Source organism: Buteo buteo, chromosome 1 (assembly GCF_964188355.1).
Source record: "Buteo buteo chromosome 1, bButBut1.hap1.1, whole genome shotgun sequence".
Classification (NCBI taxonomy): domain Eukaryota; kingdom Metazoa; phylum Chordata; class Aves; order Accipitriformes; family Accipitridae; genus Buteo; species Buteo buteo.
The window spans coordinates 72,486,184-72,511,722 of NC_134171.1; the positions used below are offsets into that span (position 1 = coordinate 72,486,184).

General features: G+C 47.8%; 2 protein-coding genes and 1 long non-coding RNA gene across 9 annotated transcripts in view; 2 read left to right on the forward strand and 1 right to left on the reverse strand.

Annotated features, from left to right (window-relative positions):
- Positions 1 to 4,406, forward strand: part of ELF2 (E74 like ETS transcription factor 2) — a 39,488-nt gene extending 35,082 nt beyond the window's left edge. For all 6 annotated transcript variants that reach the window (XM_075036307.1, XM_075036296.1, XM_075036347.1 and 3 more), the window contains 3 exons: positions 1,330 to 1,522; positions 1,902 to 2,255; positions 2,689 to 4,406. In XM_075036307.1, the coding sequence (XP_074892408.1) occupies positions 1,330 to 1,522; positions 1,902 to 2,255; positions 2,689 to 3,316 (1,175 nt within the window). In that variant the 3' untranslated portion in view covers positions 3,317 to 4,406. The remainder of the gene's footprint in view (positions 1 to 1,329; positions 1,523 to 1,901; positions 2,256 to 2,688) is intronic.
- Positions 4,407 to 11,123: 6,717 nt separating this feature from the next.
- On the reverse strand, positions 11,124 to 20,143 carry NOCT (nocturnin). Its single transcript, XM_075036360.1, has 3 exons — positions 19,834 to 20,143; positions 14,344 to 14,613; positions 11,124 to 13,262 (listed from the first exon to the last, which is right to left on the reverse strand). Exons 1-3 carry the CDS (start codon positions 20,030 to 20,032, stop codon positions 12,427 to 12,429), a joined length of 1,305 nt encoding a protein of 434 aa, XP_074892461.1. The 5' UTR covers positions 20,033 to 20,143; the 3' UTR covers positions 11,124 to 12,426.
- Positions 20,144 to 20,275: 132 nt separating this feature from the next.
- LOC142034681 (uncharacterized) lies at positions 20,276 to 23,789 on the forward strand. Of its 2 annotated transcripts, none has more exons than XR_012651720.1 (3): positions 20,276 to 20,455; positions 21,030 to 21,922; positions 22,930 to 23,789. It is a non-coding gene; the product is annotated as an uncharacterized LOC142034681 (long non-coding RNA). The 2 variants fall into 2 exon arrangements; XR_012651722.1 differs by lacking the exon at positions 20,276 to 20,455 and adding an exon at positions 20,458 to 20,620.
- The last annotated feature ends 1,750 nt before the right edge of the window (positions 23,790 to 25,539 follow it).

A 25,539-nucleotide genomic window follows, 5' to 3' on the forward strand; every position in this document is an offset into this window, starting at 1 on the left:
TCCTACTACTGAAGCCCACTTATTTTTTGCAGAGAATCTCTTGCAGACCTACAGCATTTGGTGGTGGACCCAGAAATTCCTTTTCTGAGGAGCTAAGGGGGGAAAAAAAGGGATTAATTCCCTAAAATCTAGGATGGTTTCAGGATTTCTGAGTTCTCTTGTTGACTCCTTCCTCATATAGATCCTATTTAAATGTCTCTTGACACCCAGTAGAATCTGGATTTTGGTAGCCCTTGAGTCAGTACTTGCTGTTTATTGGAGCACGTGGTAAAATACACTTATTCTCTGTCTATGAGGTGGTCTTCCAGAAGATGGAAACTATAATTTTTTTTACCCTTTGAGGTTTTTCAAAGATAGCTAACTTCTTGGAGTCTGCAACAGTGGTCTTCAACCTGCCTTAATGTATTTTAATTGTCTCCAGCATGGCGTAACAACCGCTATGCTGGGCCGCTAAATCTCAGGAATTAATGACCCTTTTTCACAAAAAACATTTTTTAATATATTTTTATTTGGCCCATGTCACCCCCTGGAAGCGTGATCAAGTGAAAAATTGGGATTAACATTCTGAGATTGTTACTCTTGTAGCTCTTAGTTCTCCCTTCTCAGATAACTTGAGTCTTCTCCAGCTGTACAAATTGGAATGTGATCTATTTTTTTTTCTTCTGCTTCTCTTCCCCTTTTCCTAGGTGCAAATGGTACAGTCAGAGTGCAGACAATCCTCATGTTACGTTTTATGTCATCCTAATAGTCACTGTCATAAACCCTGTTTTGGGGTTTCTCCGGTGGAAATGGTACCTCTTGAATACCTGAGAAGTACATTAAAATTCTTCTGTCCAGGTCCTGGACAGGAGGTTATATTACAAACTTAACCACAGTTGAGATGGTTCGATATTGAAGGTTGTATGACTTTTAAAAATTAGTTATTTATATGCTCTTGTCCTTCAGTGTCATGAAATGCACTGGCATTTCCATTCCCCGTTTGAGCAAATACGAGAAGAAAATTCTGAGCTCTCATCCTGCCTCTGCTGAACAGATGTAGGTTGTAGTGACTTGGAACACCCTCCCACGCTTAAAGAACTGAGAATAGGCACTGGATTGAACAGGCTCCTGTGCTATATAGCACATCACTTGGATTAGCTCCTTTCAGAATGTAAATATTTATGGAAGCTTTACTAAACAGAATGAATGAATATGTGCAGGTTACATGAGATACCATCCACTGTGTAACATTTGCTTGTAATGCGGGTCATTCAGAGTTACCTATATGTGGAGAACTTTCTGTTATCTTTGAAAGTGGGTTTCTAATATTTAAATACTTTCTGATTATAGGAAATACAACGTACTTGTGGGAGTTTCTTCTGGACCTCCTCCAGGACAAAAATACTTGTCCTCGATATATTAAATGGACTCAGCGAGAGAAGGGAATCTTTAAACTTGTGGACTCGAAAGCTGTCTCCAGACTATGGGGAAAACACAAAAACAAACCTGACATGAACTACGAGACTATGGGAAGAGCTCTGAGGTAAAAACTCTTATATCCTTAAGTTATCTACTATAATTTTAAATCTGATTCTTAATTTTGCCTATAGAAATATAACAGTTCCGAAATTTTAAAAGATTTTCCCTCTTGCTGACTTAGCTGTTTAAAAAGCATCGGTCTTGCAGTTCCTATTGCTTTTTATGTTACGGGTTAATTTGCATTTAATTCCTCAATTATGTGTTTAAAAGGTCAGATTTTTTTCTCATCTAGATCCTTCAGATACTTTGCCAGCTTCTTTCCATACCGTCTCACATTGTAGGTTTTACTGTGGTTACTTCAGATTTTCTTGTTAGCATAGAATGAGGTTTTCTTTAAAACCTGTCACTATGTTGGTTACTACTTAATTGTACTTTTCTTGCAGATACTACTATCAAAGAGGAATCCTTGCAAAAGTTGAGGGACAGAGGCTTGTATATCAGTTTAAGGAGATGCCAAAAAATATAGTTGTCATAGATGATGACAAAAGTGAGCCCTGCAATGAAGATTTGTCCATGCCTACAGATGAAAAGTCATTGGAAAGAGTGTCTTTATCTGCAGAAAACCTTTTAAAAGCAGCAACCTCTGCACGCGGAGGAAAAAATTCCTCTCAGTTAACCTGTACCAGAACAGAAAAAGCAGTCACCAGAGTTGTGAATATTGCCTCACCAGCACATGATACATCATCATCTCGTCCCTCAACTACCACTACTACTGTCCCAGCAACGACAGCTCCCAGGTTTGTATTAATGTGGCTTGGGCTTGCCATTTGCTAATTACAAACAATTTTTTGATTAGGAAGCTGTCTTTTAGTTTTTTGGTTTATGTTTTAAGTGTTGGAAATTGTTTCTGATTTGCAAGCAGCAATGTAACATGATAAAATACTATGTAAGTCTCGTTTATGAGATAGGAGCCAACTGTCAATATGCTTGCCCTCGTGCATATTTTAGAATTTTGTAGAGAGAGGGAGGGGAGAAAAGAGATACAAATGCTGCTAAATTTCCAAAGTTCCTATTGCTAGATGTGCAAAAGGTTGTGGGTTTTTTGTTTGGCTGGTTTTTTTAAAGAACCAATTCAAAAGCTGTACATCCTAGATGTCTCTGTCCCTGTTGTCATCTCTAATGGTGCCCTGTGTTTTGGCTTAAACATACACATCTTTCTTTATTTTGCAGGACTGTACGTGTGGCAATGCAAGTGCCTGTCGTAATGACCTCTCTGGGACAGAAAATCTCAACAGTGGCAGTGCAGTCAGTAAATGCAGGGTCACCGTTGATAACCAACACAAGTCCAACAACAGCAACAACTCCAAAGGTAGTAATCCAGACAATCCCTACTGTGATGCCAACCTCTGCTGAAAACGGAGACAAAATCACAATGCAGCCTGCCAAAATCATTACGATCCCTGCCACGCAACTTACGCAGTGTCAGTTACAAACAAAACCAGGCCTGTCTGGGTCAGGAAGTATTAACATCGTGGGAACCCCGCTGGCTGTTAGAGCACTAACCCCCGTGTCTATAGCTCATGGGACACCAGTAATGAGACTATCGGTGCCTGCTCAGCAGGCGTCTGGCCAGACTCCTCCCAGGGTGATTAGTGCAGTTATAAAAAGTCCAGAAGTTAAATCTGACACAGCGGCTTTAAAACAGGAACGTGAAGTGAAAACACTGCAGCTGGTAAAAGAAGAGAAGCCGGCAGATGGAAGCAAGACTGTGACCCATGTTGTAGTAGTTAGCACGCCCTCAGCTATTGCCCTTCCTGTAACAATGAAAACAGAAGGAATCATAACGTGCGAGAAATGAAGAATGGGTTGCTTCCAGCATGGACTTCTAGACTGTTACGGTTTTGAATATACTGACATAATTGGGGGAGGGAAGTGGATGCGATCACCAAGTTGAAAAGGAGAGTTTTGGAATGTTAATAAACATGCATATGTTGAAGACTTACTGGAAAAACAAAATTATTTTCCCGTGTTTCAGTGGGAATTGAACCACATTGATATGCTGACAAAAACTGCCTCTTCCAGTTGGGAAACAGCTGAACCTACGGAGAAAGAAAGATAGAGGGACTGAAAAGGGACCAAACAGTTCACTACGTTACCTGTTACCAAGTTACACTAAGACCTGGAACACTAAAAGAGAGCTGTGTGAGAGGTTTGCCTTGGTTTTTAGTTTTTTTGGGGGAGAGGAAAGTCTCATGGTTACAGATGGCAAATTTGATGCATTTTATATGCATACCAGCAATTACTACTGTGTGCCCACAGTACTCAACTGGTGCTATGTGAAAAACTCTGCTACTAGGTATTGTAGAATGTGAAATAAAGGAGAAGATTAAAGAGCTTCTAAAAGAAGACAGAGACCTAGAGGGATTTTTGTATCATACAGCTTAAGCAGATTCAAAATGAAAGCCTTAGACTGATTTTCAGTTATCTTTCTTGAAATAAGCTAATGGCTTGTTTGTGTAAAGCTTTTTTATTAAAACAAATTTTTTAAAAATCTTGTACCTAGCACAGTATTGTTATAGAATTACATGTAACATATTTTGTATGGTAGTTAAAAGTCTGTCTAAATTTCTTAATTGTGGACAAAATAGCAGCAGGCTTTCTGCCTTCTGCTGTAACATGCCTGTGTCTCTCACTTAGCCTTGACATCCGCGCATACATTTCAGTTTCAGCTCTACTCTGTCACTTGAAAGGTCACGCCCAGCATGAGCTTTTGTCAGGTAGTTCTAAACCTGTAAATTTTTTTTAGTTGAAGTTAAGAGGGAAGTACCAGTGTTCAGAATGAACTATAATAGTTTGTATATTCAACATTTGAAGTATATTCTATTTTGTTGTACTCTTGTTTCAAAGTGTATTCAAGTAGGTTTTACTGAAATATAGAAATGAAATTTAATGGTGTTTGGTCTGCTTTTTATTTTTTACCTTTTCCTTTCAACTCACTAACCTTCTTTTCTGCTTATTGGAAATCTTACAGGCATTCAGCCTAAGATAGCTGATACAGTCTGCAAGTTTGGAACTCCTCAATACTCTGGTACTCTGAACAGCTGACCAACTCTCCCACACAGTATACTGAAATATTTTTCATTGAAGTATCTGAGAAGCTTGCGGTAGTTGGTGAGGTAACTTCTGACAGGGGTCTAGTTCTCTTAATGCATTTTCAGGGCGGTGAGCATATGCAGTGTTGTTGTATTGTGGCTGATCACCTGAGTGCTTGTGGAATAACTTGAGTAGCTTAAGAAGTTACCGCCTCCCAGCTGACAGGTGGTAACTTTGTGTGTGCTCCCAGTTGTTTTAATGCAAAGACGACAGGGATTGCTTAAATGACTCTGAGAATCAGAAACTTCCAGAGTTCTGTGAACAGCTGTTGTGGTTTAACCCCAGCTGGCAACTAAGCATCACACAGCTGCTCTCTCACTTCCCTCACAGTGGGATGGGGGAGAGAATCAGAAGGGTAAAAGTGAGAAAACTTGGAGGTTGACATAAAGACAGTTAAATAGGTAAAGCAAAAGCCATGCATACAAGCAAAGCAAAACAAGGAATTAATTCACCACTTCCCATCGGCAGGCAGGTGTTCAGCCATCTCCAGGAAAGCAGGGCTCCATCATGCCTAACAGTTACTTGGGAAAACAAATGTCATCACTCCGAATGTGTGTGTCCCTTCTTTCTTCTTCCCCGCAGGTTTATATGCTGAGCATGACATCATATGGTCTGGAACATGCCTTTGCCCAGTTGGGGTCAGCTGTCCTGGCTGTGTCCCTTCCCAACTTCTTGTGCCCCCCCAGCCACTGCCTGGTGGGGGGGGTGAGGAGCAGAAAAGCCCTTGGCTCTGTGTGAGCACTGCTCAGCAGTAACTAAAGCATCCCTGTGTTATCAACACTGTTTTCAGCACAAATCCAAAACACAGCCCCATACCAGCTAGTATGAAGAAAATTAACTCTATCCCAGCCAAAACCAGCACAACTACCTAACTATTCCTCCAGCTGCGCCTTCATTTCCAAAGGCAGCACTGCAAAGGAAAAATAGAAATGAGCAATCTTGGCTACTCTAGTCTACTAATCTAACAACCTCATAAAGGCAAGTAGAAAGTACCAGCAGGTAGAAACTATGAAAAAAGAGAAATACCAAGTTAGACTGCTGGTCCTTTTGATGTTGTTGCCATTGCCATTTCCAACTGTTAATATTTTGGCTTCAGCACACATAACATGACTACGTAGATGGTTTTTTTTGAATGAAGCAAGTATCTAAATAGGTTTTCCATTTATAATTGCACTGAAGTTATGGGTATCATGATACATCACTACAGGGTAAAGCTCGGGTGAGAACACACAGTACACAAATTGCTCCATAGTTGCAGTCCACGTGCAAGAGTTTGGCTTAAAATAGATGCAGGGTGGCTTACCCTGTTTTCATGGGGACCACACAGGCACTACAGCAGTTACTGGAGAAGCAGCACATCAGCTTGTGGGTAGCCAGGTGCCCAGTGGCACCCCCAGTTCCTAGTGAGATGCCCTGGAAAGTCTTCAGAGCAGGAACTTGGGTAATCTTGAATTAATTTAAGTCTGAATGACCATCTAAGTACTTCATGCCTGGAGCAGCAGTTTTAACAGAACTCTCAAACTGAGGTCTTCAGTAACGATGAGAGAGACCAGAATTATATACTTACATTGGAGTTTATTTTTTCCCTTTAACTTTTAATACTGAAAAATTAGTTAGCTCTAGAGTTCTAGCAGTAAGTCCCATTCTTCCCTTCAACTGGTAAGAAATGTGGGAATAGCTCTATATGGCCAGGCCAGCATGTGAGCAACTTTGAAAGTCTTCTGAAAAAGGGATTCTTTTTCATACTCTAAGTGGGGAAGCAGCCTTAAGAACAAATGAATGAACAAGCTGAAGCAGGTAAAAAAGTGTGGTGTAGAAGGCAGCAGTCCTTTCCACCAGCAGTTAATGCAAAGAAGCAAAGGTTCTTACAGATGAGCTGTGTTTCTGGCCTGGGGTAGAGAACAAAGACACCTTCACAGGAGGAAATGTAGGAGAAGGAAGAGGATTTATGTTGTCAAGAAAGAGGTAGGACAGAAAGGGAAGTAGGGGGAAGCTGGGCAATGGGTTGACTAATCTGGTAGTCTGAGAGGCACTGATGTTCTGGCTAAAGGGAAATGGAGCAGTGTGAAGAGAGGCAGGTAGAACAAATTGGAGCTAGAAGACAAGAGAAAAGTAATAGTATTTTTAAACCTACGTTTGTAAGTCTTTTCTGTAAGAAATCCTTTTCTAAATGGCTGTTACTTGATGGTGTATGAAAGAGAGATGCTGTATCTAAGTGTAAAACATCTGTCTCTGGAGTATTTGTAGTTAAGATCTTTCTGACACCTAATTTAGATACATTGGAAGTCAAATGGGGACAAACTGCCTTCCTGGAAATAGATAAGGATCTCCAGCTGATGACCTCCTCTCAAGTTAGAGCCAAGACTTCACCATATAATGGCAAAAATGAAAGGAATGAAGGTGCAGATCTCTGCTACTGGTGAGATTGGCAGCTTGCAGCCGTGTTCTGAGATGCTGCTTTCCCTGTCAGTGCTGCATCTTGGCACAGAACTGGCGGTGCTCCTTTGGCTCTCTCCCCTGGCCACCCGGTGAGCGGCACACAGCTACTGGCTGCCAGAGGACATTTATCAGAAGTTCGCCGAGTGCTGCGAGAGTCTCAAGCTGTGTGAGGATGCGCTGTAACTGAAATGGAAAGGGTACTTAACCCGGCTTCAGGGAGTGAAGACCCTTTTTGCTGACCTTTCTGTGTATGCCTTTGTACTCCTGTTTTTTAATTTAGCTGCTAGCTGGAAGTACAGACAGGCTTTTTGTCACAGGTAGTGATTTCGGCGTATCTGCTTAAGCACAGCTCTTGGGCATTGCTTTGTGTGCACGTGGTTCCTCCGAGTTGTTCTGCGATCTGGTTGTTCTTCAGAGGTGGTATGTAATCCAGGTAACAAGCCATGCTTCTTGCAAGAGGCAGCCTCTCCCTGGGGATTGCTACAGCTAAGTGTCAGAGGGGCAAGATTCCCACCTGTAACTGAAAGTCTCAGATCATTCTCTAGGTCTGTGCAAGCTTGCTCTTCAACACGCTGCTTTATGCCAACATTATTAATTACTACGTGGGCAAGAATGTTTTTACTGGTGCTGTTGGAGGATGTGACCTCAGGATGAGGGAGCTTTGGTTAGGTTTGTAACATCCGAAAAGGACAAAGGGACGCTAAACCATTGAAGAATTTAGTATCTAGCTGTACTCCCAGACTTTTGCAATCCCGTTGAAAAACCAGTTATTTTGTCCATGTGTGAAAGCGGGACTAGCTTTTATATCTGAAGCTGGTGGCCCACATAGAAGAGTCCAGGCTTGACTTGTCCTTGGCAAGTAGTAACTTTTCTAGATGTGTGAGTGGAATGAAACGCTAGTGTGAAGTGAGCATGCTTTACACAGAAGGCATTGAGGCATACACAGCCGTGGTATCACTGATTTTACAGAAACAAGTACAAACATTTTTATTTTTCAAATAACTACTATTATAAGTTATAGGACAGACAGGGTGATGCTGTGTAATCCACAGGAAAAAAGTCTAACTGTGAGTTGCTACTCGGTATAAAGATCTGAATATCAAAATCTCTGGGTTGTGGCAAGAAAAGTTGGAAGGGGAATCCCATCCTGGAGACCACCGTTTTTGTTTCTCTCTTGGACAAAGTCCATCTCGGTTAGCAAACGCTTCTGTGCCTTGACACAACTCAAGTGGTCCAGGTAGTGTCCTGCAGGGAAGGCTCTTGGGATCCTCTGCTAATTGATTTCATCAACTTTAGGACTTTGGAGCATTATATCTGAGCTGATGAAGGAAGGAGCAGTAAGCTGGGGCAGTCAAGAGTTGATGAGAAAGTAGAGAGGTGCCTGAAGCCTCAGTTCCTACTCGCCGTGACACGTGCAGCAGGGATCTCAGTTACGCATGAAGATTGTCAAAGCCAAAACAAGCTAAATTCAATTTCTGCCTCGTAGAGACAGTTCAAATAGCAGGTATTAAGCTTATTAAGTGAAGAAGAACCAAGTGACACTATCTACTTCTGATCTAATTGTTCTCCAAGAGAGATAGTATTTTAATAAGCTTGCAACAGCTTCTGCCTTGCAGCAAATTAAGTAAGTGGGTCATTTCTTCCTTCAGCTAGCTTGAGGGTGAGGGAAAACTGTCACTGTTAAAGCTAATGTGGCTTTTATTCAAGATTAGAGCAAGGGATCTGTTGAGACTTTTTTTAGCCTTCGTGTGCTTATAAGGCAGACAGCCACAAGAAGAGCTTTGAAGACATTTTTACTGTAAGAGTCATACTGCTACATAGGAAAAAAAATTTAAAGCCTTCCTGCTTCTTCCTATGAAAAATATTTACTGTACTGATATTTATAGCACGCAAAAGCATTTCAGTGCTGCAGGCCTGCCTCTTGCTGAATAAAACAAAGCAAGGGCAATATTTCACTTAAGTCTTCCGAAAGAGTCCACAAAAAATACTTTATAGCAAGTACTGGAATAAAAGGATGAAGCTGACTGGGAAGTTACCAGTTAATTTCTTTGTTTGTTTACCTTCTATTAAAATATAGCAGAAAGGGTTCACTGTTGTGCTGTAGCAGGGATGTGTGATTTTCTTTCTGAGTATGATATTAAGAATTATGATGGGGAAAGAGGCCCCAGCCTTTTCACAGTTATTCCACCCTCCCCTTGCCTTAAAAATTACCCTTTAAGGACATGAAGCAGTGAACATCTACTGTCACATGTCCAGGGTGAAAAAAGAATCCCAGCCCTTTCCACTTCAGAAGAGCTCTGCAGTGATGGGCAATATCATACAAATCATGCCGTTTCACCACAGTTTGTTTTTTTTTGTAGGAAAGTTAGCGTTGAAAGCGAGGGTCTGAGTAAAATGGCATAGGAATTGTCCAGATATACCAAATATCAACACCCTGTAAGAGTGATGGTGGGTGTTTTGTAGCTGCGATGACAGTTTAGCTCCTGCTGGTAAACAAAGCCTACCATAATCGGTGCTATGGCTCTGTGCCCTGGCCGTGGTGAAACAGTACCACGTTGGTGGACACCCTTGGCTGTCCTTAGAAAAATGGAGCTGCTTATGCAAAAGTAAACTGGAAATTAAGGGCTTTCTGTTGGTGTTTTTTTTGGTTGGTTGGCTTTTGTTTGGGTTGGTTTTGTTTTGGATTTTTTTTTTTTTTTCCAAATACTAATCTGAGTACAGTATTATCCTTGCTCTCAAGTCACAGCTTTCTACCACAAGTGTAGTTTCTTCTAGAAACTGCCAGAAGGGTCTGAATGTACACTCCAGCTTCTGGTGTGACTTTTTGCAGTAGGATTTGAGTTACTAAAGGTACCATCTTACAGGTCTACATTGTGGTGTTGCTTTTGAAAATGTTTAGGTACGGATGACTAGCTACCTCCATTAACAGGCAATTGTATTATTATTTGTCCTTCTTGCAAAGACCATTTGAGGGAAGATACTAAGAGAAGATAACCCTAAAGAAGCAGCGCTGCATCTCACCCCCTCAGAGAGCCACCACAAAAAGGAAGCTGTCTCAGTCTAGCTGGTATGAAATGCTTACGGCAGGGATGCTCAAAGGTCTGCTTTTAGGAGTGTCTCATCTCTGGCCCAGACTCTCCCCCAAAGGGACACAATTTGCTCTTTCTGGAATTTCAGCTGAAGGAGGCCCTGGCTGGCAGTGGTTGGTATGTCACATCTGCCTGGTAAGAGTATTCACCAAAGAAGTCAGGCTTCTTGGTGGCTGTAAAATCCTTTCTGTCTGGGGAATTTCAAATCCACACTTGCTAGAGGAGTCCTGCATCCCAGGCTGGTTAGAGCTAGGGCCTCAGCTCCTCTGGAAACAGATCATGGCCCTCATCCTGCAAGGGTCAGGAACACGTGCAGAGCGTGTTAACGCCTGTGCAACACAGCACTCCATTCATGTGCCTGAAAGGGAGTGTGTTTGTGTGGGAATTTGGGACTTCCAGTTACCACACTCTGTATTTCACTTACCAGTAATGCAAGTATGATAATTTGTGGGCTTTGTAAAGCACACACCTGTGGCATTTCTTGCTCTTCAAATGATGTCTTAAAAGAAAATGACAAATACAGCTGCCTGTTGTGAGGAGCCAGCTCTGCTAGGCATACTTAGCAGCCCTCAGGGAGGAATACTTACCTCGCTTTGCAGTACCAGCCAGGTTTGTAGCTCCACCCAACTGTCAGAAAGAGTAATATTTACAGTAATACAGGGTCTAGGCCTCATCTTTAGCTAGGGGAGAAAGCAGGTTAACATCGCTAAAGGTAACTCCTTTCCCTGCAGACTTGCTGTGGAATTTGGGCATCTCAAGTCTGAGAAAGAGCACTTGCCTTGAAAGCAAAGCAGCTGTGCCACCTTGTAAGGTTAGGACTGCGGGGTCAGGGGAAAGAGGTCTGGAATGGGTAGCATCACCACTAACTTGAAGCTTGAACAGTCACTAGTTGAGACAGATCACCTATTTATGATAGGGAAATGAAGAAGATAGCAGCAGAGACATTACTTTTTTTTTTTCCAAAGACTTTTATTAATAAACACCCGGAACATTTCAGAGTTACTATGGGCCTTACTTTACATGGAAGTACTGCTTTATTTGCTCTGCTTCATCTTTCCCAACTATCTAAATGTCAGCCCAACTCCAACTGTTGTCTCTCTTCCCTCCTCTCTCCCTACCTCATTTTCCAGCACAGCGGCATGTTTACAATCCATATATGCAATACCTATGTCATACCAATGAGCACCACTCCATGCACAAGAGTTACTATACTAACACAGCTCTGTTGTAGCCTAGGTGCTTAGCCCGAGTTCCCCGGGGCCACGGAAAGAGGCTCCTGAACACTGTTGCTGTATGATTTCAAGTCAGATGCAGGATCACCAACTTCTCTCAATAAATAAATTTTATCTTCTAACAGGTTCCAGTGTAGCTTTAGATTCTGAAGATAAATAAAAGAAAGTCTTTCAACATGAAGATTGGCCCTTTACTGAAGCAGCAAAATTGACAAGACTACAAATTTAAACCATTTAGAAAAGTAATACTTGAAGCAGAGGAGGAAATACTCCCTAGTTAGGTGTGTCCTCTGGAGGGAAGCACAGAAGAGACAAGGGAACAGTCACTGTGTATACATACCTACAGGCTGTACTTGTGTAATGGACACATGCACATTCATCTGGGAAAGTGAGGATATTACTATTATGATGGAGAGTAATTAGCCTCTATTTCCTTACCTGCTTTTACTGCAGAGTGCCTTCCTTACACTGGGCTATTATCCATTCACTTTTAATGAAACCATCATCTCAAGTCATGTAAAAATGAGAAGACAACACTAGTATGAGCTTAGATTTGTTCATGTCTAAACTGCATTAAACTTCCTTTGTATTGCAACAGAAAAAGATTTAAGAGAATCTCACTAAATAGTTGAGCCTCGTTCCCTTTGGTACTTGCACAAGATTAACGTGAAATAAATAAAATGAGCATGCTGTCAGGGCAAGTTGTTTTACAAACACAAGTGTTTTGATTTAAATACTAAGGCCTCCCCATTCATTAGAGGATTAAATCCTTAAATACAGGGGTTAGTGAAAGGATAAAGCTCATTTGCCTTCCGGTGTTCAAACCTCGACATGGCAAGAACACCACGACGAGAACACCGACTCCTTTCTTCCTCCCTTGGAGGCTCCAGATTAACAAGCGCTGAACGGCAAGTGTAACTCCAAACAAGTGCCCAAAATAATGTTTAGTCAACAGTATTTCCTCATCCTTCAATGGCTTCCAGCTTCAAAAGTTCTCTCTAAAATAAAATAGTGGTGAGTTAAGACACTGCAATACCAGGTGGCATTCCAACACATCACAGCAGTCTGTCAGGGTCTTGATTAAAACTAAAGTCACACACCAGAGACAGGTGATCGGAAGGGTAATTGAATGACGGCAGCCTGTTGGGCCCAATTTGCTCTTCAGTCAGCAAGCCCAGGGCTGAGTTCACATTCAAGGCGTGCTGGGAATACCAGATATAATCCAGCGTGTGCCGGCACTCTCCCGAGGGCCGGATCTTCCAGGTGGTGTATGGGGGCTCTGACTGCCCGTCGGGGCTCAGCAGCTTGTATGCACTGTTTAAGTTGAGGCTGGAGTTGGAAAACTCTCTGTAGACCTCCTCGGTAGGCTCCGCATTGAAGTCTCCGCAGATGATCAGAGGGATCTTTGCACCTTGGGTAATACTCTTCAAGTTCTGGAGAAGATCGCAGCCTTGTGCGGACCGAAACCTCTCCCAGCCGGTACGGGCTTTCAGGTGAGTGACGGCAATGCAGAACAGTCTTCCAGTTTCATTGCACTTCAGCGTCTGAGCTATGGCCACTTGGTTGGTCTTCAGCTTCATGGCGGTTAGCCGAATGTTAGCGCTGTTGATGAGCTCAAAGCGGTCTTTGAGGAAAAACAAGGCGCAGCCATCCGGCCCGTTGTTCTGCTCCACGTCCAGGCAGGGGGACCACGGCTTCGGGAAGAAAGTACACTGGTAGCCAAGTCGGCTGAGGAGTGGCTCGAACGTGTCAAAGTAGTGGTCGACTTCTTGCAGGCACAAGATGTCAGGCTTGTAGGCAAGGATTTCCTCCAGGATGAGGCACTTCCTCTCTTCCCATTTCAGAGCTTCCATGGGGCACTGAACAAAGTTGTCTTTGCCTTCTCCGAGAGCTGAAATTAGCAGGGAGGGGAGGGAAAAAAAAAAAGTTACCGATAGCTGAAACGGGCTGTCTTCCTCCCGGTTTTGCAGAGGCCAGGCTCTGCTCTCGGGATCCAGCTGCCACCTTGCAGCAGCCAGTGGCTGCCTGCAGCCCCGCACGAGAACAGGCAGTCTGTCACAGCGCAAGGGCTTATAACGGGAAGCGGCATGAGGCTTTTGCCACACTTTTGCTTTCCCTGTAAAATGCGTGTACGTCAGTTCATATGCAGGTGAGGGGTTTTTCAGGAGCAGCTGCTGACTTTAAGGGTGCCAGGCTTGCCAATGGGTGTGAGTACCCCTCTCAAAACACTGAAATCTCTCCAAAAAAATTAAGTTCCCTTTAACAGATAAAAGTTAGATTAAAGACTTCTTCCCCCTCATCCCAAAAGTCACTACGCTGTGGCAAGTGCTTCCACATGTGGCTGCCACAGCTTAAGCTGAAGAAAAAACCACAGTGGGATAGGAGTTACTTAACTGCAGAATGTTAAGGCAGTCTCTACATGGGGGATTTCGCACCCCAAAAGATGAGACTGTTGCATAAGTCAATTTACAGCCTTGATTTTAGGGGTCTGAGAAAAAAAAAAAAATCAGTTAATATTATCCCAGAGAATTAAGAATTGCCATAACAGACATGAATCCCTGAATAGTTCACCAATAAAGTAACTGGAAAACTGTAGAGAAGCTTTACAAGGAATAAAACTTAGGGAAGGATGAATCTTTTCTGGGGGCTAACAACTATCTAAAAGTGGTGGGTCACAGCTTTTTGAATATACTGTGTTAAGACAGGCGTTCAGAGCTACCCTTGGCATCACAGTTGCAAGGAGAGCCCTTTTTTCCTTTCCTATAGGACGGAAGGCAAGCCACTATTTCAAGTGCTGAAAATCTCCCCTCCCACCCCAGCCCTCAGTCAGTTGCGCCTCAGGTAATTCGCCTCTGTCCCTTTGCTCTGCCAGTCCCAGGCATGCTTAACTACGTAGACACTTCTGCATTTAAAGGTTTTCATTGCTGCATTTGATCTCAAGGTCGCACCTCGAGCTTAGAGGCAGCGCCTACCTTGGGCAAGGATGTTCCACTGCATGACCCGAATGGGGCGGTGGTTGCTGGCAGCGTTTTTCTTCAGGTCCACAAAGTCCCTCTGAAACCGGGGTGGCCGTTTCTGCAGAACGATCTGACATTCCTCCAGCAAATCCTTGGGGTCTATAGGATCCAGCCGTGCCGAGTCTGGCTGCTCCAGGCAGTCCTGGTGCTGGGACACTGCACTGCCGCTCAGCGTCTTGGCGAGCGCGCTGTAGAGCCGACTGGTGCTGTTTCCCATGGAACACACTGGAAAGGAAGAAAAGGTATTAAGAGATGTCCACCATGACTCTTCTCACCACTTAGGTGCCTCGCAGATAACCTTGTTACAGTGCCAGCAATTTGTGGTTTGTGCAGGAGCCTGTTCCTGAATCTGAGATAAAAGAAGAAGGATGCAGAGATAGGGTGAGTTCTGTCCACAGTCTCGTTGTGTTTTGCTTATTACCAGTGGCTGCTAACCTCTGCAGCATGCAAACGGTCTGGTTTAGGACATCGTGCAGGTATCTACTCAAGGAAGACAGGAGTCTTTCATCCAAAATAGCAGGGCTAAGATTAACTTCTGCATGTGCCGTAGGAAACAGAATAGAGCGGACTTTTTCCCTCCTCACAGAGGAGAGAGGCCAGCAGGTAGACAAATGCTGCCCGCTCCTCCTTTCACATGCAGCACTTGTCTCTAACGGAGACGGCACCCTGCACAGCCCGGTACCCTGCGCCTATTTGGGATGCCTCTGGGCTGCGGGCCTCCTGCCTGCAGAGCGGCAAGCAGGGTGACCCATTCCCTCAGGTTAATATTTAATAGGAATCTCTGATCACAGCTTCATTTGCCCCCAAAGCAGCAACGTTGCAGCCAGGTGCTTCTACTGGCTTAGACCTTGGGATGCGGAGAGGAGACGGGGGTCTCTCCAGCTCCCCTTCACGCCCCTACGCTCATTCCTTTCGCTCTCCTTTCTCCCTTTGGCTCCTCGCTCCTTCGCGCTGTGCCCCAGCTTGGCAGCTTCCAGCACCCCCTGCGGTCCTCCCCAGTGACCTCCTGCTCCTTTTGCCACCTTAAGCACACCTCCTGCAGATAAGCAGCTGTCCCCCACCTCTACCCCTCGATGCTTGCTAGCAGTCAGCCCCCCACCCCAGCCCCGTGTCTCCTGCAGGGAGGTCCCCCCATCCCACACAGGGTCACAGCCGCCACGGGGGAAGGTGTTGTCCCCCCCGTCTCCCTGTTTTGCCCTTTGGCTTATGCGCAGGAGGTGGCTGCAGCCCTCTTCCCTTAGCAGGGGTGAAGCAGCAGAGCCATCCCTTTCAGACAGCAGCCCTGGTGACTAGTGTGCTGTAAAATACCTCCTTCACCCACTTCACAAGAGCACAGCCGGTACCACCGTGCAGCTCTAAGCGCCCTGAGGCTCGCTTACTGCAAACACACTGGAGACTGTTAGCGTTAAGGGACGAGCTTCAGGGTAGCTGTGAAGGAGTTTGCCCAGAGTTGATGATATTCCTACACATCTCCGTAGCAAGTCCTTGGCACGGCCGTGCATGCCCCAAGATCTCTTCCAACCCTTCCGCAGGGGGAGGGTTTTGCTCTGACCCTTGCCACAACGCCCGGGGAGTACTTCTCAGTGCTCTGCCCAAGTAGCTTGCCTGGACGCTTGGTTTCCCTTCAAGCACGGGCAGCAGCGCTTGCACCACAGCAACTTGCACAAGAGCCAACGCTGACAAGAGTTCTGTTGCTGTCCGTTGTTGTAACTTACTTACTCTGAATGCATTTTGCAAAGGTAATCTTGAGCAAAAGAACTTCAGCGTTGCATTGCTGTTGGCCCACAGCAGTTTTTAAGTAAGCTTATTTGTACCTTTGAGTTACTTAAAACCAGAAGAGACTTGTCATCTTGCACTCACATCTTGTGGCAGATTTGGAGTGCTACCCAACACACTTGGATGTTCAGCCTTTGCTAGCCTGAACTACAGCATTACCAATCCTAAGCGCTGGTGACAGACGTACAATAGTGACAGACCTGGCTGGAGGGGAAGGCAGGAAGACGGAAGCCCTAACACTTCAATAAAAATACTTAGGAGGAGTAAAAGAGAAAAGAAAGACCCTGCAGCAGAAGTGTCATGTCCTTGTCTTTAGGAAAATGGGTACTTTTAAAGACACTAAAAAATACTTGGTTTACGGTATGTTTTGTATGTGTAATCCGGTAGAATGGTGCCTCGGAACAGTTCTAAGGAAGTCATAAATTGGGAATTTCAATTGGATGTAGGACATCTCTCCCCAGCTCCATCCTTTTAGTTAAAGTACCAGGAGTTCCTCAAACTGAGATGTGAGCTTGGGCTCACAAGCATGAATGTCTTTCTGGGGAACTGTGTTTAAAGCATTTCAGTTGCTGCAGTCTTTCTTAGTTTACAGTTCTTGTCAAGAAGCCAAATGCTGCTGAAGTAGAAGAAATGCCATTTAGCAGTGAGCGAAGCAGGACCCTGACACAGCTGCGAGGGGACGGGGACCGGGAACGAAAGCACGCCCTGTAACTGCTTGCAAAAGGGTCCAGCTTACGTGCTACCAGAGCTGCCAGGCAGCCATGCAGAAACCCAAAGAAATCGATGGAGCTTTTCATGACAGCTCCACAGGGAGCTCCTCACCTATTTTTGGGGTAGGTACCACCCGTAGTTAAGTGCTGCCACTGGAGAGAAGTACACGGTGCTTTCTGGTGCCGCAGGGATGCCGTCCGCAGCCGAGTACAGCCACGAGCCCTACGCCCCGCACACCCCTGCCCTTCCCTCCTGGCACAGCCCGAGCCAGGCGGTGGGAAGTCCACACGAAGGCAGTGCCACGGATCAACACGGCTCAGGCAGGGCTCTCCAAAGGAATAACGGGGAGTCGCTCTGCTCCACGAAGCCATTAGCAAGTGAGGGCCCAGGCTGCTCATTGCTTGACCTGAATCAGAGAGAGGATGTTGAAAGGGACAAGCCAGGTGTAACGCATCTGGAGCCAAAAATCTACCCTAAAGCTCTGAGCAGGTCACATCTGTTACAGCAGAATGAAGTCTAAGTTCAGTCATGCGCCTGCCAAGCTGCAAACAAAGCCAGAGTATTGTCTGAACCTCGTCATCCCTGGGGTCATGGGGTAGCCAGCTCTTTGTGGGGAGTGAGGCATAGCCTAACCTGCACAGGACGTGCTACAGCCCAGCTGCAGCACAAACCCGACAGCTTTTCAAGTCAGTAATGTCTCAGGAAGGAAAAAAAAGCTTCCATCTTCTTTTGACAGCCCAGGGCAGGCGGGGTGAAAGAGGGCCTGGGCTGTAAATCAAATGCTTTCAGGCCTGTTGTAGGTGGCTTGGGAGTGCTTGGCTGAAGGGGGACTCCTGCAGGAAGACTCCAGCTTAAGATGACTGATGAACTGCACAAGTTCTTTGTCCCCAAAGTGCTGAAACAGTCACAGCACAGACTGAATTGTTCCGCAGAACAGGGGCCAGACAGGCAGCCTGCGCATTGAAACTCCAAACACAAAATCCATTTGTTGTTTTTGCAATGCTTAACATGTCTGTGGCAGCGAGGCAAGTACAAGGTCACCGTTCTGAGATCCTTACAGTCCCAAGTTAAATGACCTGTTACTTGCTGGGTTAATGTCTGCTGCTGGCACTGTGGTGCTGGTGTATGCAGAGGAACAAGCGGACTCCTGAGCTTGCACTTTAGCGGTGGGCGGTGAACGTGGAAGCGATTCTCTCTGCGCGATGTTGCAATAGGGAACGCCAGCTCAGCAATTACTATTCAAGGTGTTTAAAATAAAAAGCCTTCCTCTCAGCAAGGGTGGTGCCTCAGCACAGTAAGGGCAGGGGAAGAATTTAAACTGTTCATTAAACTTCAGAAGAACAGGGTGCAAAGTTCAAGGTTTCCTGCGTCACCCAGCAAGAGCACAGAAGATATGAACTTCTAGGACCTCAGGCAACGAGCAGTCACGGACTTGAGTTTAAGCACTTTGCCTCAAAGCTGAGGGCTGCAGCATGCAGGCAGACCAGGGGGCTGAAGAAGGGTTTCAGAGCCAGGGCCCTTACTTTTTCGGTAAGGTGAACAGCATTCTGTTTTCCCATCCTTTCATCTCCTACCTCCCAGCACTGCTTTTGGCTGAGAGCCCCCACCTTGTTCACTGCAGGGATTTCACTGCCAGGGGAACAGCCCCACCACACCTCCAGCCTGGTCTGTAGTTGCATCACCCTCCACAGCTGAGGAGGCCGGTAGCAGCCGGAGACACCCTCCCTGCAACCCCAATTCTAGGTGAAACTTTGCAGACGTCATCCCCACGTGACAAATCCTATGCTACAGGGTATCATACTACATGTATAGCCTTGTTCGGGTCAGCCATGGGATTGCAGCCCCGTGCCACCCGCATTCAAAGCGGTGGTTGCTGCTGCTTGGAGTTCGAGTCCTGATTTTGGCAACTAGGCCAGTCTTACGCAGAAGGGAGCCTGAATCCTCGTGTGAGGGTGCCAAGACATCACAGCAAGGGAGGTGCTGCCTAGTCAACAGGCAACACCAAAAAGAGGAGGGAACCTCAAATCCTTCCCCTAGTAATACACAGAATCAGCGCTTGGCACGAGCTCTGGAAACCCTTTTTTTCATGAGTGCTCTAATCACGAGCACGACTTTGCCAGCTCGCACGCACATACGCTCCTCTTCCCCGTAGCTCCGTGAAGCTTCCATCCTGCCGTTTGGCATCCTGGCCTGGCTTCAACAGGAGGAATGGAAGCACCCTGCCCCAGCCTGGCTTGTAGACCCCTCCTGTAACAGCACCCACAGGGAATGAACACACTTCACCCCAACCCCAGCTGAGGACAGTAGGGAAAAGCAGATCTCCTGCACGCCAGGTAAGTAGTACAGCCCCAGATATTGCATAAAGGGTGTCGGACGTTTCCCCTCTCCCCCCAGCAGCCTGGAGAAAAGGTGGATGCCGCCCCAGCTTCCACCGGGATCCTCTCCTCCGCGATCAGAGGCAAGCCGCCCATCAATTGATGCGGCTTAAGGCCGAATCCGAACGGCAGAGACCCGGTGGGCACGTTACCGCTCTGCGCCTCGCCGTGGGTCATCGCATGGGCCGCGGGCAGAGCGTGCACCCACGGACACGCGGGACCTCGAACGTTTCCCCAAGTCTCATTTCGGGAATGAAGAGCGGGGCGTAATCGCTTAACGTCACGGGCGAGCAGGAGGCTGACGGCTTTACCTGCCTGAGCGTAACCTGGGGCTTATTCCCAGGCGCTGCCTGTAGCAGAAGAAAAAAAACCCCGAAACCCCACCGCGAGTGGAGGCCGTCCCACGCAAACCACAACCCCGGAGGAGCGGAGAACAAACGGTTCAGCTCCCCGACCCTGACCCGTCCGGGCAGGCCAAGAGTCACCCCGCGAGTACGTGGGTTCGCTCCACGCCACCGGCCTGCGTCCGGGGGCAGAGCAAGGGTGTCCGTCCCCCCCCCCTCCCCCTTTCCCCGGTACCCACCTGTGCGGGGCAAAGCCCCCGGGACGGGCGGGCCGCCCGCTGCCGCTGCCGCCACCCGTGGGGCGGCGGGACCGAGGGGAGACGGCGGCGGCTGGTGAGGGGTTGCGCGGGGCCTTGGCGGCAGGAGGGAGGCCGAGGCGGGGGCGCAGCAGAGGGCGGGCAGCGCCGAGCAGAGGCAGCGCGCAGGGCTCTGGTACATGCTCCCGGCGGGACGGCGACGGGTCGTGGACGGGACAGGGACGGGGTCGAGGTCGAGCAGCGGCTCCCGCGCCCGCCCCGCGGCGGCGCTTATAGAGGCGGCGGCGGCGGCGGCCCGCGCAGCCGGTACATCCGGCACCTACCACCCGCACCCCGGGGGGGGAGGAAGGAGGAGGAGGAGGAACAACGGCCGCTCCGCGGTTCACCCGCCGCCCGCACCGCGGCGGACCGGCGGGGCCGCGCCTGCCCGCGGTCGCTCCGCGCTTCTGCCGCGGCCTGAGGGTGGGGGGACGCGCTGCGCCGGGGAGGGGGCCGCACATCCCCCCCCCCCCCCATCCGCCGCAGTGGTCTCGCCCGGCGGAGGTTTTCCACTGGTGACGCCAGAGGGGCGGTGTGGCGTTCCCACGGGCGTCACGGCGCGGGGGTGGGTGGCTCCGTGACCTACCTCCCTCCCTCTCTTCCCCGCCGGCGGTCGCTCCGGCCGGTTCAGCTTTGGGGTGGGGGGGGGAGTGGGGTTCCCCCACGCGTGTGTCAGCGCGGAGCCCCCACGCACCCCTCCCTCCGCGCCGTGTCCCGGGCGCTCGGCAGGGTAGTGACCCCTTATAACGGGGGAGGGACCCCTTATAACGGGGGTCTGGCCCCTGAAGTGGCGGGGAGGGGGTCCCAGAGGCCACTCGTGGCGGGTGGGGTGGTCTTCCGTGGGAGACGCTGCTGCAGCGCGGCCTTAGGCCCGGCTCTGCTTAAAAAGCTCCCCTGCTCGCCCCCCACCCGGTTCCCCTCGTGTTTTCCCTCCCCGGGAGGAGTGGGAGCAGGGCACGGCAGCTCATCGCTGCATTTTAGGTGTCCCACTCCTGCTCTCGGGTGGGTTTTTTTTCCCCGCTGGGCTCGGGGGGGTTACGGGCAGGGAGAAACACAGGCCGGGCTCCACCGCCGAGCAGAAGTCAAGTTTTAGAGAGGATCTTAACTTTGCTTTTTTTTTTTCCTCTTTGTGCCATCAGGATGAATGATTTGCAGGCCGCCTTTATGGGGGACGTGCACCCTCTTTTTAAGCTGCCAGCGAAGGAAATTTCACAGCCCCTCAGAGCTCCCGGGAAGGCGCGGCTGCTTTTGTTGGTGGGCACGCGTGCAGGCGCACCTCAGGATACGTGGAAAAGGGATTTTTTGCGGCTCCGGGGACTAAACTGGCCTCCTGGGGCTGGAAAGAATTGCCAGGTGTCATCGGAAAGGTGGGGTTTCCTCTTTTCCATTGGGTTGGTGCTCTGATGTGATGAGAGCTCTAACTTTGTAGGACAACGTAGGCGCTTACCTCTCCTAAGCGTAACAGCGTACCCTGCTTTCCCCAGCGCTGGAAGGGGATTGCATCTTGTCTTGGCTCTGGGAGACACGAAGAGCAGTTGGTCACTGCCCTTGTTCTAGCAACCTTTTAATCTACTTGAAGACCGTTTGTCATGGGCCTCTTGGTATTTCTTTTTTTTTCTTCTTTTCTTTTTTTTTTTTTTCACCTGGAAACAAGAAACTTACTTCCTTCAGATCATGTCTTCTAAACCTCTTTTTCTTCCTGCTTTCTCCTCAAGCCTCTCCTTGCCTGCCCCAGCCCAGAAGCGAGATGCTGCCCTTCCCCACCACGTCCTGTGCACAGCCCTCCAGCGCTCACCCACCACAGATTTGCCCTTGCCTCTTCTGCGGCCGTGCCGTGTTACTCTCCATTGCAGTCACAGACCTTTGTATTTGCCAGGTCCTTCGTACAGCATCCGCATCGCTGCCGGGATGGTTCGGATTTTTGTGGCGCAAGGGTCCCTGCGGTAACTCTTTCCTCCCCTTTTGAAGGCAGGTGCATCGTTTGTCTTTCTTCTGTCACCTGGGACCACTCTTCTTGCCTGGATTTTGGAAGGTACTTGCTAGGGGTTCAGAGATGTCTTGGGAGAATTTCTAGAGCTTTCTGGGATGATGGAGGTATCTGTTCGCTTTCTTTCTGCCCATCCTCTACTTGCTTTGCTTCCCCACTTAAGGCTTTTCTCTGTCTCCCTCTCATTTCTAGAGCTGTTTTTGATGCCTTGTACCACTGATGCTTTGAAGCCTCCTGGCTCTGACTGATTTCAGTTATGAACCATCCCGATTTCATCCCTGAAGGCTTGTGCTAATCTATTATTCTCAACTGTAATTTTATCTATCTATCTTTGTTCCTTGTTTCCTTTTTTGATTATCGAAGCATAGATGGTGGTAGTCTCACAAGCCCTCTACTGACAAGTGTTTTTCTCTCTACGCTGCTCTTCTATTAAAGAGAGTAAGTTGGAACGTGTATAGAGCCTCTGCAGTTTCAAAGGTGGGTCCTAGAGCTGGGTGCTTAAACTTACACCTGGCTGCGGGTAGGGTCTGCCCCTCCATAAGCCAAATGTTTGGTACTCTCATGATTAAATGATTTTAAATAGAGATAACTAAAGAGTGAGAAAGTTAATTAAACATTTTGAGGTAGGTAATTAGTACCCCTCTGACTTCTTCAGTTTTGTTTTCTGTAAAATGAAGCAGTCGTGCTGCCTGCCCTCGACAGAGATCGGCCAGTGCTGGGAGCACAGGGGAGATGCAGCCGGAGAGCCGTGGAGGGAAGGGCTGGAGCTCGGCTTTCTCTGCCTTCAGACGCACTGACCACTCCTTTCAGATCTCTCAGCTCTGATTCATATCCTCTCTGCTTTATATCTGCATGGTAGAGACAGAGGCTTGATTGCCATGCCAAACTGTGAGCCCTGGTTCCTGGCTAACCAGACTCGGCACCTGACTGGGCTTGTCTGCTCTCAAGTCTGGACACCCTTATCAGAAGGGCAAACTCGTGACTAGGAGTTTGTTTCCATGCTTGTGTGTGATGATCTGTAACCAGCTTTTTTTTTTTCTTCCCCTTTCTAGAAGACCAGACACTTGTGAAAGGAAAGAGTGGTTGGTGATCCAAGTAATCCATGAGCTAGCCTAATGGCCCCGCCGTTTCTGGCAGGATTTGGCGAAGAAAATACATAACAGCAGCGGCCTTAGGGATCGGTAACCCAGGTTGTGTTGCATTATCTGCCACGACACCGCTGGCAGATTACAGACTTGGTGGCAGGGAAGCTGCTGGCTGACTTGGTGGTCCTGCTCAGGAGACGAGGCAGCTGGGGCCGACTCTGAGCTCCCTGTCCTCCGCTCCTGTCGGGCGGTCGCTGACATTCAGGTGCATCTTAGCCTGATGGCTCTTCATCCTGCTTCTCCTGCCCCATGGGAAAACCCTTTGCCCCCAGAGCTGGCTGCTCGTCCTCCCTGCCGCCGCTCCCCAGCTCCTGCTCCAGCAAGTTTCACGGAGCTGCTCGCTGCCCAGAATTCTTGGTGGTCGTTAAGTAACTAATGGCTGGGAGGTGTGATATGTTACTTGGTTTATTACTCTGATGACTCAAGTAGCTGGGTTTAGGCCAAACCACCTCCTCATGTGATCTGCGAGGAGGAGGAAGGAGAGGTTTCCTGCTCCCCACTGTACTGAATGTGCTTTTCTGTGCTGTTTAGGGTGTTGGCTTTCCTATGCCGTGTGTGACCAAGCCAGCATGACAATAACGAAGGTGTTTTTGAAAGAAACAAAAGTTACTGGTGATGCACAATGCTGTTTTCCACACCTACTGCTTTGTCCCCGGGATTTGAGAAGAATGGTGATTTAGCTCCAAAATATGAATCAGTGTTTGCTTGGTGTCTCTTGGGGTGATTCAAAAGTCCTGATAGCCAGCCATGGAAAATAAAATCCTTCTGAAAATACACAAAAGATGCAATTAATTTTAGGTCCACGTGACTTAGAGAAAAAAAGAGAAGTTTCTTTGGAAAGCAGTCTCAGCTATCTTACGCACGTCTGGCTGACGTTTCCACTAGCTGGGAACAGTGAGCAAGGCGAGAGAAGGGGTCCAGGCCAGAGTCTGCATAGACTGTGAGAAATGTTTTTTTTCTTAACTTTTTGACTCGTTGCCCTGGAGATGCTGATGTTTCAAACATCCTGCTTAGTGGACAGACTGTTAATCCTTTTCCAATGCTGTGGAAATCCCAGGCCCAGTGGAACTATGTTACTTATTAAAAAATATGCATAGGACTAACTTTTTTCTAGCATGTAGTAAAACCAGTGATTTCCGCAAAACTTCCACAACCTTCCTTGGGATAATGATCCTTCCACCTCCTTGGTCAGGCAGCTCCTCCCAACCAGTCATCCCTATGTCAGGAAAGCGCTTGTGCTGTGTTTGGTACTGCTGCCCTAACACTGCCAGCGTTTTCAGGAAAATACGGTCCTTGGGGGGGGGGGGGGGGGATGGACAGTAGTCACTGAAATATCACAGTGGATTAACAGGAAAAAACCTGTGGCGGTTTGCTTCTGCGCAGCACGGATGGCTGCGAGCGTGGTGGTTTCTAACTTCATCGTGCACGTGCATCCCAGCACCTTATTTCTGCCACGAGCGAAGCCATCGCCTGGGTTGGTGGCTGCTGGCTGCTTTCCCGTGGGATGCCCCTTCGCCCTGCCACATCCCCAGGAGCCCTTTCTAGAGTCTTCCAAAAACCATGTCCCAGCCTCCCTGCCATTGCTCTGCTGTGGGGCATCCTCCCTGCCCAAGCAGTGGGGCTGGAAGTGTCCGGCTGCTCTCCCCTCTGCGCTTCACCTCGATTTTGGGCACCTGGGAAGAAGCTGGGAGCCAGGACTTGGTGGCAGATGTGGGGATCTTGGTAGGTTTGAGGGAGGCTGCCCCGAAACGGGTTCACCTGAGGTAGCAGCGGGCAGAGGATGGATGTTTAAAACAGGCAGCGTTGCCATAGATAGCTGAGATAGCTTTCCAAAGCACTCAGCTCTGATTTCTCAAGCGTTTCGGTGACTAAAGCATCTCAAAGTGGAGCTTTGCCACTTTAACCCAATATCTGTCTCACTGAGAAATGAGTAGCAATAAGTCTGGGCAGCAGATGGTAAAGTCTTCCACACAGCTAAGGAGGAGAGAGGGAATGATAGTGACAATTCTGACATCTCGTTAAATAAACAAGCATGTCACTTCATCTCAGATACGAACATACACTGCAGCGCAGATGATTAAATAGGGTTCTTCATATTTAGAAGAGGGCATCTGCCTAAGAGGTGTCTGCCTGTTGAATCAAAATTTCCAAGACTTCTACATGCGGCAGCCAGCCTTTGGCTTGACTTGCTCAGTAACTCTCTGAATCTATTTTCGGACACTTAATAATTTTTTGAATAATTATTTATGCTCCGAAGACCTGCCACCTAGCTTCTTGGGGCAAAGCCATTTTAATTTCCTTTTACAATGCTAGTGACGTTGAAGGGAGTTGGTGTGTGAATAGCTCTCCTTAGAGCCACTGCAGCCACTTGTGCTCTCATGCTTGCCAGCATCTGAGGAAGGGGAGGACAACTCATTTCCATTTAGCACACGGGGGAAATTACTTCCCTTCAACCTTTAGTCTGTCTTCCGACAGACAGAAATGGGCACATTGTCCGGTTAGGACGTCCGTGTGACC